Source organism: Calypte anna, chromosome 5 (assembly GCF_003957555.1).
Source record: "Calypte anna isolate BGI_N300 chromosome 5, bCalAnn1_v1.p, whole genome shotgun sequence".
Classification (NCBI taxonomy): Eukaryota; Metazoa; Chordata; class Aves; order Apodiformes; family Trochilidae; genus Calypte; species Calypte anna.
In genome coordinates, this window is record NC_044250.1 from 6,631,477 (window position 1) to 6,644,368 (window position 12,892).

At 56.2% G+C, this 12,892-nt stretch overlaps 1 protein-coding gene across 3 annotated transcripts in view; it reads right to left on the minus strand.

Annotated features, from left to right (window-relative positions):
- WT1 (WT1 transcription factor) overlaps window positions 1–6,261 on the minus strand; it is a 33,686-nt gene extending 27,425 nt beyond the window's left edge. For all 3 annotated transcript variants that reach the window (XM_030451188.1, XM_008504768.2, XM_008504767.2), the window contains exons 1-3: window positions 5,495–6,261; window positions 1,039–1,161; window positions 718–820 (exon numbers count right to left, since the gene is read on the minus strand). In XM_030451188.1, the coding sequence (XP_030307048.1) occupies window positions 718–820; window positions 1,039–1,161; window positions 5,495–5,885 (617 nt within the window). In that variant the 5' untranslated portion in view covers window positions 5,886–6,261. The remainder of the gene's footprint in view (window positions 1–717; window positions 821–1,038; window positions 1,162–5,494) is intronic.
- Between the last annotated feature and the right edge of the window lie 6,631 nt (window positions 6,262–12,892).

The window sequence follows — 12,892 nt, forward strand, 5'->3', positions numbered from 1 at the left end:
CGCATCGGTGCTGCCTCATCTTTCCGACCTTAAGGAAGAGCAGCAGCAGATATTCCCAGCGCCGGGAATGGGGAGAAGGCGGAGGGGGCAAGAAGGCGCCCTGGGGGCCGGCTCCTGCGGCCACCGCTCTGCATCCTGAGCCGAGACCAAGGGAACGGATGTAGGGACGGGGCGGCGGGGATCCCACCTGCCTCGGGGACAGCGAGGTGATGGAGCACGGTTGGGACCGGGAGCCACCGGCGAATCCCGCAGCCCGAGGCTCTGCTGCTGTCCCGGGCACTACCCCCGGCGCACTTGAGAGCACTTGGGCAAATCCCGAAGCCTTCAAACCTGCGGGCTTCTGGACAAGTGTGCTCCAAGACACGGCGGGTACGGGGCTGGGGACGCAGCAGGTTTTTTGTTTTGGTTTGGGTTTTTTTGGTTTGGTTTTTTTTTTTGGTTGGTTGGTTGGTTGGGTTTTTTGGTGTTTTTTGTATTTCACTTTGTTTTTTGTTGTTTTTTGGGGGGGGGGTGTGTGTTCCTTTTTGTTTTGTTGTTGTTTTAACTTGTGAATCTTTTTTACTTTTTGTGGTTGTTGTTTTGGGAGAAAAGAAAGAAAGTATCTGTTTCCCTGCATAAAACAGAAAGCTGTTTGAACGGCATGCGGGGGAGAGATCACGTCTGAGCAGCAACCCGCGCAGAAAGAGGCAAGGCAAAAGTCCCTGCCGGAGGAGATACCTGTTGTAGGGTGCCCGGAGGAGAAGGGCCTGACTGCCCGTGCAGCTGTCGGTGGGTGTGTGGCAGCCATACACCGGGGGAGGCACTGAGTATTGTTGGTCCCCTGTGGAGAAAGCAGCAAAGAGTTAACCCCTGCCGTGATAGGACGTTATCCTGAGCTGCTCAGGAGGCTGCAAGGCCCCGTCCTCCGGCCTTTGGGCAGCTCAGGGGCAGCGGTGCGACTCCGGAGTCAATCCGGATTGCCGGCTAGCCCCTAGCTCCGCTTGAGACGGTCCCCAGTGGCTGGGAAGGCGTCCCGCACCGCGCGGAGGCTGAAATTACCTAACGAGGGCTGCTGGCTGATGGGGTCCTCGTGTTTGAAGGAGTGGTTTGTAAACTGAGCGGCGTGGTGAGATGGCGTGTGGCCATAGCTCGGGGTCCCGTCAAACGCCACGGTGCTGTAACCTGCCGAAGAGACCACAGCGGGGTTAGGAGGAGTCCTGAGCCCGCTCGGCCACCAGCTTCTCTCAAAGCCCCTCTGAGCAGGCGTCGAAAGAGGAGACCCCACTCCCGGCAGAGAGACGCAGGCTCCCACCGCCGCGGGCTGCAGTAATGCGCAGAAATTACTGCACCGCGTTGTTCTTCCGTCCGTGCTGCTGCCCACACTGGGGAAAAAAAAGACACAAGGATGTGCCCCCTTCGTTCACCCTCCCAGCACATCCCCCTCCCCACAGGCGCTTCGCGAGGCTGCGGGTGCAGGGACCCCCGTGGGGACCCCCCCCGCCCCGGGCAGAGGTGAGCCTGGCAGCCCTCTCCAGGGGGCGGAAAGTCGGAAGTCTCGTTCGTGTTTAAAGATAACAGATCGGCTTCGGTAATAAAAAGGATGTTTTCATTAATTGTTGCTCATATTATAAAGGAAGATTCCCATCTGCTCAGTGCACTCCTCTGCCGTTTCCAATTTAGAAGTTACCCTTTAATCTTTTTTTTTTCTTTCTTTCTTTTTAAGAGCAGCTTTCTGAAGAGTCTGCAATAAAGAGGCAGAATGTTGCACGCAAAAATAAAACTCCTTCTTTCAGCGAAAATTGCTCTCCAAAATAATAAACAGCCTGTTTTGTTTCCTACACCGAGCAGATTCAGATGGAAAGAGACCACCTCTGCTGACCCCGGGCCGGCATGAAATCGTAAATCAGGTGCTTGGACATCAACTTTCATTAATGACTTGGAGCTGGCTAAACAACTTCAGCTAAAAAAGTAATTACAAAGTAATATTATCTCAGAGGCTTCTCGGCTCATCAGCATTTACCCCGAGAACCAAGTTCCTCCGAGAGTCACTCTTGCAAAAAACCAAAACAAAACAAAAAGTCCGACACGGGCTGGGAAAAGAAACCAAACCGACGATGAGAGTTCCCTCCCTCACACTCCTCTCTCTTCACCCGCCTATTCCAGCATGGGCATCCTCCACAGCCCCATCTGACAGTGGATATGACCAGAGTGATTTTTTTAGGTCGAGAGGGATCATTCGACTGTTTCCAGGCTCCTCTTTCAGTTCGCTCCGATGCCGAGCGCTGGGCGCTGCACAGGTCTCTGCTTCACCACCACCGATAGATAATCACAGGGGGGTTTCAAAGACAATAAAATGGAGAGGTAACAAAGGGATCCTGCTGTTGCTTCTCCATTTTATTGTCTCTGCAGAGAGGCTGGATCCAGTGGCATTGCAGGAGTTAATTAAACTGAGAGGCTGCGTGGAGAAATTAAGAAAGCAATGGGGAGGGGAAAAAAAATCCAGTGGACGTGGAAACCTTGGCTTTCACGATGATTTTAAGCCGTCCGTGAGTCTGCGTGGCTGCGACAGAAGTGTGACTGACTTAGCCCCGGCCAAATCTCTCTCGCATCTCCCTCGCCCTAAGAGCAGAGCTCCAGTCGCGGCGACGCGAGCAGCGCTGACAGGCCGGTACCTTACGGGCTCCCATCCCACAGCTGTTTCTCGCTCCTTATCTACTCCCTTAGCCCTCAGGGTAGAGGCTCAACCTTCAACTCCCTTCTCCCCATTTCCCTCTGCCTTTTTTAAAAAACTTTCAGAAAACACTGACACTTTCTACGTTACTTCTGGCCCTGCCCAGACTTTCGGTGACCTTCAAAACGCAGCTTGGAGGAGAACGAGGTTTTGGCCGCATTTTCCGGTGTTGCCTGACCCAAAACTTCAGGAATGTGATAAGAAAGTTGAGTTCTGAACCGAGCTGCCGATAGTGAGGTCTCTTTAATTAGGGCGTTATCAGAGGCAGGCCTGATTAAAATGTGCTGAAAATAATTGAAAGTTGTACATCTGCTGGAGTACGGGGCCCACTGGAGGCATCCAGTTGTTGGAGGAGCCCAGCTGGATGAAAGAGACAGGCGAAGCAGAAGAGGAGAACTGGGCAGAGGTTTCAAAGCCTTAGTTCCCTAACCCCCACATCATCCCAGACTTGGCAGTAATGTCAACGCAGAGCCAAGGTAGCGTCTTTCCCACGGTCGGAGGAGGAAAAAAAAAGAAGTTTAACCTTGAGAAGAGCCAAAGCAAGAACATTTTATCCATCCACGAAAAAAAAAAAAAATAAAATAAGGCAAACACCCCTTGCCGAATTTCTTTTTGAAGGACCTCGCTGCTTGTCGTCGAAAACAGTTATGGCTAAGCCCTAATGCTGCCCGTGCGGGGAGACAGCCCCGAGGTGAAGGAACCCCCACATCCCACAGGCGCCGGGATGGACACCGCGTCGAGGCGGCTCGGCCCGGTGAAACAGAGGAGGGAACGGGGAATCGGCCCCTGCTCCTCGGGACGGCGCCTTTCGCCAGGCCCACCGCAGAGCCGCGATTCACCCCAGGGGCCGGGGCGGTGCGGGAGGCTGAGGCCGCAGGGCCCCGGCTCTCCGGGCACGCACAGGTGTGTGACCGCAGCGCTTGTGCTGCCGCAGACCGAGCACCTCCCGCAGCGTGACGGAGGTTGATTAAAGCCCAACACGGGCTCCGTTCCCCCTCAGGGTGGTTAAACTCAGAGGACAGAGTGGCGCGGGGTCGCAGCTATTTTGTCCTTGGCCCACCCGCTCACCCACTCAGGGCCGAGTTTATTTTTCTCACACTCCTCTCCACCTTCCCGTAGTGATTTCCGCCCAGCGACTACAAATCTTCTCCAATACCTAAAATCCTTTCAAATGTCTTTTTTAAATCCCAGCACAGAGCCCCCTGACCCGACGTGCTCTGTGTTGAGGCGATCGCAGGCCGCCCCCAGCCAGGTCTCGACTGGGTCCCGATGGGACACGCATCGGCCCCGGGGACCTCTCCGCCGGCCCAGCCGTGCTGCTCCCCGAGCTCCGGGGATGCTGCCCATCTTTCCCAGCCGAGCTCGGCGGCGTGGCCCTGGCTCCCGCTCCGTATTTTCCGACCTTGGAGTCCGGGACCGGGCGGACAGAGGGTGCAGGGGTCGAGGGGTGAAAGCAGCGGAGCGGTGGCACCGGACCGCGACCCGGCACTGCCCGGGGAAGCCTGTGCTCAGTCCCGCTGCACAACAACAACCACTTCCCCTCCTCCGCCATCGCTTCTCCTCGCAGCAAATCGCCCCGGACCGCCTCGCTGGCCTTTGGCTACCCCTCGGCGGCCAGCGCAGACAGCACCCGACCGGCCTCGGCCTCCCCCTCTCCGGCCCCGCGTCCGGCTTCTCTCCGCCATCCGCCAGAAAGCGCGGAGCGCCCGAATAGCCCAAAACCTCCTGGGGCTGTCGCCCTCAGCCCCTCTCTGTGGGTACATAGTTGCCTCTGTGGGTACAGCAAGCCCCATCTGCGGGCTGGATGCGGAAGACCCCGCGCTAAAAGCGGCGAGACCCGGCGAGCCGTTCTGCTCCGGACGGGCCCCGTATCCTCCACCTCTCCCCCGGCCCCAGAGTTTCGGGACGGCGACGGCCCGACCACCCCTCGGCCAGAGTCCCCCGGCGCCTCTCCCGCGCCCGGGTTTGCTGGGCAGGCGCTGGACAACACGGGGCCTGCTGGAGGAGAAGTAGCAAGACCCCTGAAGGTCTTGGGCAAGCTCTCAGCATGCTCGCCCCCTTTCCCCTCTTCCTCGCGCTTGCACCAGCAGATGTTTATGCTGCACCACTGGACGAAAAGCGATTAGATTATGATCCCAGTGCCACACGCAGGGGTTGACCCTTCGACTGGCCGTGAAGCCCACGGGGATTTCTCGGGGCGGTGCGAACAGCATTCTGTCCTGGCCACTGAGATGATGATGAAAACAAACTACGAGGCGCCCCTGTTTATGTACCCCGGCCTGGCCTGAGAGTTCAGCGAGGTTAATTTGACGCGGGGCTTGAAAACACTAATGTGCAGACAACGGTTTTCGGATTCAGGAGAAGGTTTGGAGGTACACCCCGCCCCCCGCTCCCCCCCAGGCCCAAGGTTTGTAAAGGGAATTGCCTTGAGCCAGAACTTGCGGTGTTCCCGGCCCGACCAAACCTTTCAGAGGCGAGAGGCTGCTCCAGCCCGGGAAGTGTGGGCGGGGGGGGCTCCAGCTCGCCTGGCAGAGCCACCCTCTGCACCCCTTTGCCCCACCGGAGGGGTTGGGGTAATCAACTCCTGTCTCTTAAAACTCCCCGGAGCGACGTGGCTGGGGCACAGGGAGGGAGAGGAGGCAAGGCAGGGCTGGCTCGCCAAACCCTGCAGCGGAGGGAAAGGCTGGGCTTGGTGTTTACATCAAGCGCGGCCCGGCAAAGCTAAGCGGACGTCTCCGGGGGCCGCCCCCCGGATCCCGGGCCGCCCGGCATCGCTGCCCTTACCCTGGTTGCGGATCGCTTGCTGGCTCTCCAAGCAGTTGGGCAGGTAGGGCCCGTTGGGGAACATCCTAGCCTGTCCGGAGGGCGGCTGGCTGGGCGGCGGGGCGCCGAAGGGCCCGTAGCGGCAAGCCCCGGCCGTGCCGGTGAACTGTCCGGAGAAGTGGACGGTGAAGGCGCTCAGGTATTGCTCCTCGTGTGGGTCCGACCCGTTCCAGCTCGGCTCCTGCTTGATGAAGGAGTGCGGCCCCAGCGAGCCATAGGAGGCCCCCGGGGGGAAGTCCAGGACGGGAGCCCACTGCGCCGCGCTGCTCACCGGCATGGTGCAGTTGCTGTTGGCCGGCAGGGAGGGCACGGAGGGCAGCAAAGCGTTGAGGTCTCGGACGTCGGAGCCCATCTGGTCGCAGACCTTCTGCCTGCTTCCGGGCAGCCAGTCTCCCCCCGGGCCGCACTTGTTCCAGGACACCTGGCCCCTGCCCGCCAAGCCGGAGGCCGGCTCCGGCTGCAGGCACCAGGCTGGCGAGCTCAGCCCTTTGGGGGAAGTTTGCTCCGCCACGCAGCTCCCCGGGTCCAGCCCTGCGGGAGCCGGCAACAGCGACAGGGAAAGGTTGTTCTCCAGGATCGCCTCCGGGGTTGCACCCGCACGCAGCGCAAGGCAAGGCGGGGTGCGCGTGTGTCTGTGTTTCTGCGTGTGTGTGTGTCTGCCTGTCTGTCCGTGCGTGTGTCCGTCTGTCCGTGCTAGGGGGGCACAGCCACCTCGCACGCCTCACATCGGATGCCTGCTCACTCTCAACTTTGCAAAGCTCAAATAGAGGCGCTTGCAGGGGAGGAGGAGTCAGCCACGCCGATCCTCCATTCACACAACCTCCGCCGAGGGGCTGCCCACAGCCCGCTCTGCTGAACCCAGGCGGACCAGACGTGCGGGGAGGCGGGGGGATGGTGGGGGGAATGGGGCGGGGGGAGCGGGGGGACGAGGAGACCCGGGGATGGCGGGGGTGAGGTTACTGTGAGAGAATATATCTCCCCTTCATATCACTCCCATCTTTCTTCTGATGCAAGCGCCACTAAATCTCACCCCAACGTCCCTTCGCTTTAAAAGAGACTTGCGACACTGTTAGAGGGATCCAGGTGGCCAGTAAGTACGTGCTGGACGACTTCCCCTGACAGCTCCATGCATGTCCGCGGGGATTCCCGAGGGCAGCGGGGTCGCAGGCCCTGGGGACGGCGCGAAGAAGCCCCCGCCTTTGCAGGAGCCAGGGGAAGTGACCCAGCCCGGGGCGGGCGGACTCTCTTTCTGCGAAAGGAAAGTGTCTTTCCAGGTGCCTCTCCCGCTATGGGAGGAACCCTCATCTCCCTGAGCTCCTGCGGACTCCGGGCTCCTTGCCCGGGCCTCAGCCCCCGCACACGGTTCGGGGACTCCGGGCCGCGGCACGTCGCGCATAGCCGACAGTGCCAGGGTACCGAGGGCTCCACCGGCGAGGGGTGGGGAGGGCGCCCATTAAGAGGGCACCGGGGCCGACGAGGGCCCCATATCCCAGCCCAGTCCGTTAGACCTGCCAGCGTGTGAGGGAAGGAAGCGGCTGAACAGGCAGAGGAGGATCGCAGCGCTGCAAGTAACTTGCTTTTAGGAGATTCACCCAGCACTGATCCTGGGAAACCCCGGACGCTGTGTTCCCTCCCCATCCAACTGGACAACACCTCCTGAGCATGCATCCCGGGGGTGGCGACGGGAAGGCCCCCAATGGCATCTCATACGTTATCCCCGAACTGTCCTTCCAGGTGACACGAAGGGTTTCAGGTCGGCCCTGGAAGCGAGGGATGCCGTGATTTCGGCGGTGCAGGACGAGTAGGAAACCCCGGGACGAGTGGCAGAGCCCCACGGGACGCGGCTGTACCTGTCGCGACCAGGCGCATGCCGGGAGCGGGGGCAGAGGCGAGCCCGCAGCATCCCCAATGGAGACAATCTCACCAAGCGCGAGACGAGGGATCCTGCAGTATTCCTTCAAAACTACTAATTAATAATCAGCCTTGGGTGACGGGGAGGAGGGGAATTAGCTTCTACGAGCACTCGTGGGACAGCTCCTGGGAGCTGCGCCCCGCTTCAGTGTACGCGCAGAACGCACGGTGGGAGCATCACGACCCGCAGGTCCTCCTGTCCCTTGCGCGTCTTCACCGGCCTCTATCAAAACCGCAGCATCGAAACCGCTGCCGGGGCCATCGCTGGGCACACACCCAGCATCGCGCAGTCGCATCCTCTCCGGCCGCCTCACCCTCCCTCTGCAGCTAAAATAATAAAGAAAACGCCATGAACATTTACCTGCCGCTGAAAAGACCGAGCCCGTTGTCTTCCCGATGACAATTCACTCTCCAGTATTTTCTTCCCCTCGCGGCATTAAAGGTTACCACAAGCATCGCCAACCTTGAAACGCTGTTTTAAAATTCAAAAGGTAAATGTTACAACAAAATAAATTAAAATAACTCGTTAGTAGAGTAGCAAAATATACTTAAATTTTCTGTTTAAATTATTTAACCAAAACCACCAGATTTTGTTATTAAGTTACTTCAGTTTTCACAAACTATCTTCAAATAAATCCTGTTTGATGCTTAAATCTGTTTGTTACAGAAATCCACGTGTAACCTAAGAGCCAAAGATTTGTTGATTATCTTTGCAGATATTAAAGATCGTCTAAATTTGCAGGATCTGCGGCTTCGTATGAGCACACACAAAATTAAACTGCTCTGGGGTGGCATTTGCGAACACCCGTGAAGGGGGATCTGGGCTGACCCCGCGGACACCTCCGGCCCCCGACTGTTATCTCTCTGCCTCCCCCTCTTCGACCGCACCGAGGGTCTCTGCAGTCACCCCGTACCCGCAGGGACCTTGGGGGGGGGGGCGTCGCGGGGAGGTGCGGAATCGGGATCGGGGCTGCCGCTGGATTCGTTCATTTCTGTAAGAAACCGACACCTGAAGTTGATCCTTTTTATTTCCGACATCTCTACACAATCGGCAACGTAGGTACAGCAGTAGAAGCCTTTGGCCAGCCTAAGTTGAGTATGTAATTTCCCCTGAAAAGTAGACGTCTCCTGGTACAAACAGAAAAACCTTTTTCCCGCAGCGGAGTATTTTTCGAACTAAGGAGAGGTTTTTTCCTTCTGTTCTTGAAATAGTCTAGCTTGATATATCTTTTTCATAGGTAAAGATGTTTTCTTGATTGCTTTAGGTCTGCATTATTCCACCTGGGAGGAAGAACTGCCGAAGCCCTTCCAAATCTCGCTTCCCAGCGGTGAGACAGGACCCCTTGGCCATCACTGCATGCCCCCTCCCCGCGGCTGGGGGAAGCAGAGCTCGGCCAAGGGGGCTCCGGGGCCACCATCTCAGCCCCGTGCAGCCCTTGCTCCGGCACCTGCGCCCCCCGGGGCCGCCTCCGCCCTGTGCCCCGGAGATGTCCCGGGAGAAACCCTCAGCGGTGCAGCCAGAGGAGAAGGGAAGCCCGGACCCCTCTATCCCGGCACGGGATGGGGACTTTTGGGAAACGGACAGCATTTCCTTGGCCATTCCCCTATAGCCAGCATCACAGACAGATAAAAATTCCCCATTTTCTAACCCAGGCAAGCAGCGCTGGCAGCAGGTTCCGTCCGGAGCTCCCCGGCACGCCAAGAGGAGATGCTTTCCCCAGACAAGGGACATTTACTCGCCTATGCCGCGGAGATCCCGACCCTGATTCCAGTCGCACTCTGGTGTAAAACACCCCAAGCCCTGTAAACCGGGTTCCCGCGTCCGGGCTGCAGTGCCAGGCTGAAATCAATGAGACGGCAGTTTAGGGACAGTATATCCCTGGCCGATGTACAGAGCTGGATGGTCGGAAGATGTTTGCCCTCTCCCCACCAAACTCTTCAATTCGATCCAAATCTCTGCCAAGCATCTATCAGACTCAATTGTTTTGCCCGCTATTCATGCCTATGGTACGCACAATATTCTATTGTGCTCACAGGCATACTCTGCAAGATCAAACAACAGATATTTCCTGCACAGTGATCATTTTACGTAGTGCCACATTCAATCCGGGGTAAAATGGTGTCGGGAACCTGCTCCAATTTGATCATTGCTGAAGCACCACCCTAAACAGTGTTTCGCCGTCCCGCTTTCTCCCTTGACATGCTAACTAGTTAATGGACCTGTAATTCTTACGACACTTTACTAAACTCATGAATGATCCCCTCGAGTTTCAGAGGTGGGGGAGACTGAAACAGAGATAAATCCCCAGCCCCTCCAATCCTGCTCAAGCTGCTCACAGCACGCAGCGAGATCTGTCTCCTTTCACGCAGGTAACTGATCATTTAAGTGCTTGATTATTTAAGTGCCAAGCGCAGCAGACCTGAAGCTGCGAAGCATCTTCAGGAGCGCAGGGAGCTATAGGGCAAGAGCTCATTCCTGCGGGCCCGATTCCGCAATCCTGGATGCCTCCCCGCAGAAAGCTTCGGGGGCACCCCGGGAGCCCAGAGCAAGGCAGGACCGGCCTTCCCTGCCTGGGCTGACGGGGGCACTGGCACGCTTTCGAGCTGGGGAGAGGACATTTTGTTTATCCCTTCAGCCGAAAAAACGCCTTTTTGATGGCAAAAGGAGGGAAAGGTGCGTGCCCTCTCTCCGGTCCTCCTCTGAGCGCAGCCGAGCGGGTCCGTTCGGGACCAGGGACCGCAGGTAACCCTCCGTCCGGCAGGGCGCGGGCGGGCCGCGGCGAGGTTCGGACCCGGTCCCTGTACGCCCGGTGCGGCTACCCTCCCCGCCGGACCGGCACCGGGGGAACACGGGAAGGTGGGAGAGGCGGCGGGGTGAGCACCCGGGCCGCTTCCCCAGCGCCTCGACCGCCGTGCCGTGGCGGGCCGGACCCGGCCGGTGAGGCTCAAGCCATTATTTTACCGTAAATCTTTGAAACGCTGGAACTAATTACGGAGAGGATATGTCTCAATTTGTTACGCATTAGTGCCGCGCTGGGACGCAGGCACCGAGCACGGGGAAATTGATGAGCCGAGCCGAGCCCAACCCAGCCTAGACCCGCCGGGGACCGCGGCCTTGACCCCGCGTTCAACCCGGAGGGCGGCCCGGGGGGCGGTCCCGCTCCGCCTCCCGCACCTGCGGGGCCTCGCAGAGCCGCCTCGCTCACCCCCGGGCCGGTCCCATCCCCCTTCATCGCATCCCATCCCATCCCATCCCATCCCATCCCATCCCATCCCATCCCATCCCATCCCATCCCATCCCATCCCATCCCACCCCATCTCCCGGCGGTGCCCGCTGCAGAGCCGGAGGGATGAGAAGTGGGCTCAAGAGTAGGACGAGGTACTACGGAGGCTCTGTTAAATTTATTACCCTGCTGCTGAGACGAAACTCAGTATAAATCACGGAGCTGTATAGGGCCATAAAGTATCCTTATATCTCCTGCCCTCGCCGAGATTCTGGTAAATAGGAGTTCATAGAAAGCCTGGTATCAGTAACATCTTTCAGATCCGGTGTATGTGACATTTTAAAAGTCTTAGCAATGGGATGTACTTATGGAGCATCTGAAACTATTACATAGAAATTTTATAGGTACTTATATGGTATTTATATACAAAGAAATTAGGGGTGGAAGCTCTTGGGTAACATGCTCAGTTCTTGGCATTATCTCTAATGGTTTTGAAAGTAATAAAATTATTATTTTGGGAGGGGAAAAATACATATATTCAAAACCTTAGGACATTATAATGGATGTAAGGTAACTGAGATTTAAGGAATTAATTTCTCCCTGGTTGCCAAATGCAGATCCCAACATAAAAGCATACTGAACTCATACTAATAAAGAAATCAGTAACAGTACCCACCACGGACACAAATATGAAGAATTCATTGAGCCACCTGGAACACCAATGCAGATACACATCAGAAATATAAACCAAACATTTACACATTCAAATGTGCTAAGAAAGGTCCAGGTTGGAGTTGCTGTCCCCAGCCACAGACCTCAGCAGCTTTGGTACCTCATAGGTAAGAAAAGGCAGTTTGTAACAGATGCCACCAACCTGATTTCCTAAACACTAACCATCCATGCCTTTATCTTTCAGCTTCATGCTTGAACAAGCACACTCTAACGATGCAAAACTCACAGAGTGACTGTGTTCTTACAAAGCCCTTTTACAGCCCTGTGCAAAGATACTCTCTTGTCCAGCCCTCCTCAGTGGGAAACCAGGGGAGTTCCAGTGATGCTGGCCTGTTTGTCTCAAGCTGAGATCTAAAACACTTTTTACAGGATTTTGTTCTCATCCTACACACTTCAGAGGAATTAATCCATGTAAGCACTTAACAGTGCTTTAGAGCAAGAGTGGTCCACTGAAATCAGTACTTAAGCACTACAGTCCACCAGGGTCTAATGTCTTGGGTGGAGAAAACCAAATATATCTTCTTTGCCTGCCTATGTTCCATGAGTGCAAAAGATAAGCAGCAAAGACAAAGAACTAATAGAACTAACTTTAGACAATGCCTAAGGCAGATGAGGAACAACAGTTCCTGGGTTTTGCTCAATGCCTTCTTCATGCTCTAGAGAAACAAAGGAGGTGACAGTAATTTTGCCAGAATGCTGGGCCTCCAGAAGTATTTGTGAAGTGCTTTGAGACCTTGGGTAAGCAAAAAACTACAGATGGTTGTTGCATTACGCAGCACAATTCTGTGTCATCTGCCAGGGATGTGACCTGTGAGGGGGTGGCAGGACTGGAGCTGGGGAGCTGTTGCAACATGGTGAGTCCCTGCTCCCAGCCCTATTAGCACAGCATGCACCAATGCCTCCTTTACAGCCTGAGAAGATTCCACTGCCCCCAGCCCCTCAGCACAGCCCTTTTGCTCTGTTCATAACAGGAATTACCCTGTCCTTCAGTTTACTGCAGATGCATAAAGGTACATGTCTCTTTTCTCTCTCTGGACTATGTGTACTGATATGTGCAGATTGAGGCAATACACAAAAGGCAAAAAAGCTCATTTTTCTCATCTAGTTGGCTGGAAGAAACAGGCAGCAAAAATGTAGATCCAACCAAAACAAGAGCTTTCCCAGTTCTTTTTTCTGAGGCTTCTCACTCAATATATTTTATTCTTCAAAACCAAAGCTTTACAGGCAGCCTCTCCCTTGTGTATCTATCACGTGGTGCTGCATGGGATGTCTGGTTTGGCCACAGGGGTGAACAGTCATCTGGAAACTCCTTGACTTCAGGGCCTAAGCCCAAGACAGATTTGCTTCGAGCAGGGACAGAAACCCTGGTGCCCTCCACAGAGTTAAGTGCAACCTAACTGGACCCTGTACATGCCTGCAGGGTTCTCATCAGTGTCACTGCTGGCTGCAGACTGTGACTGTCACTGTTCAGCCTCTGCTCAGCCCACTGCCA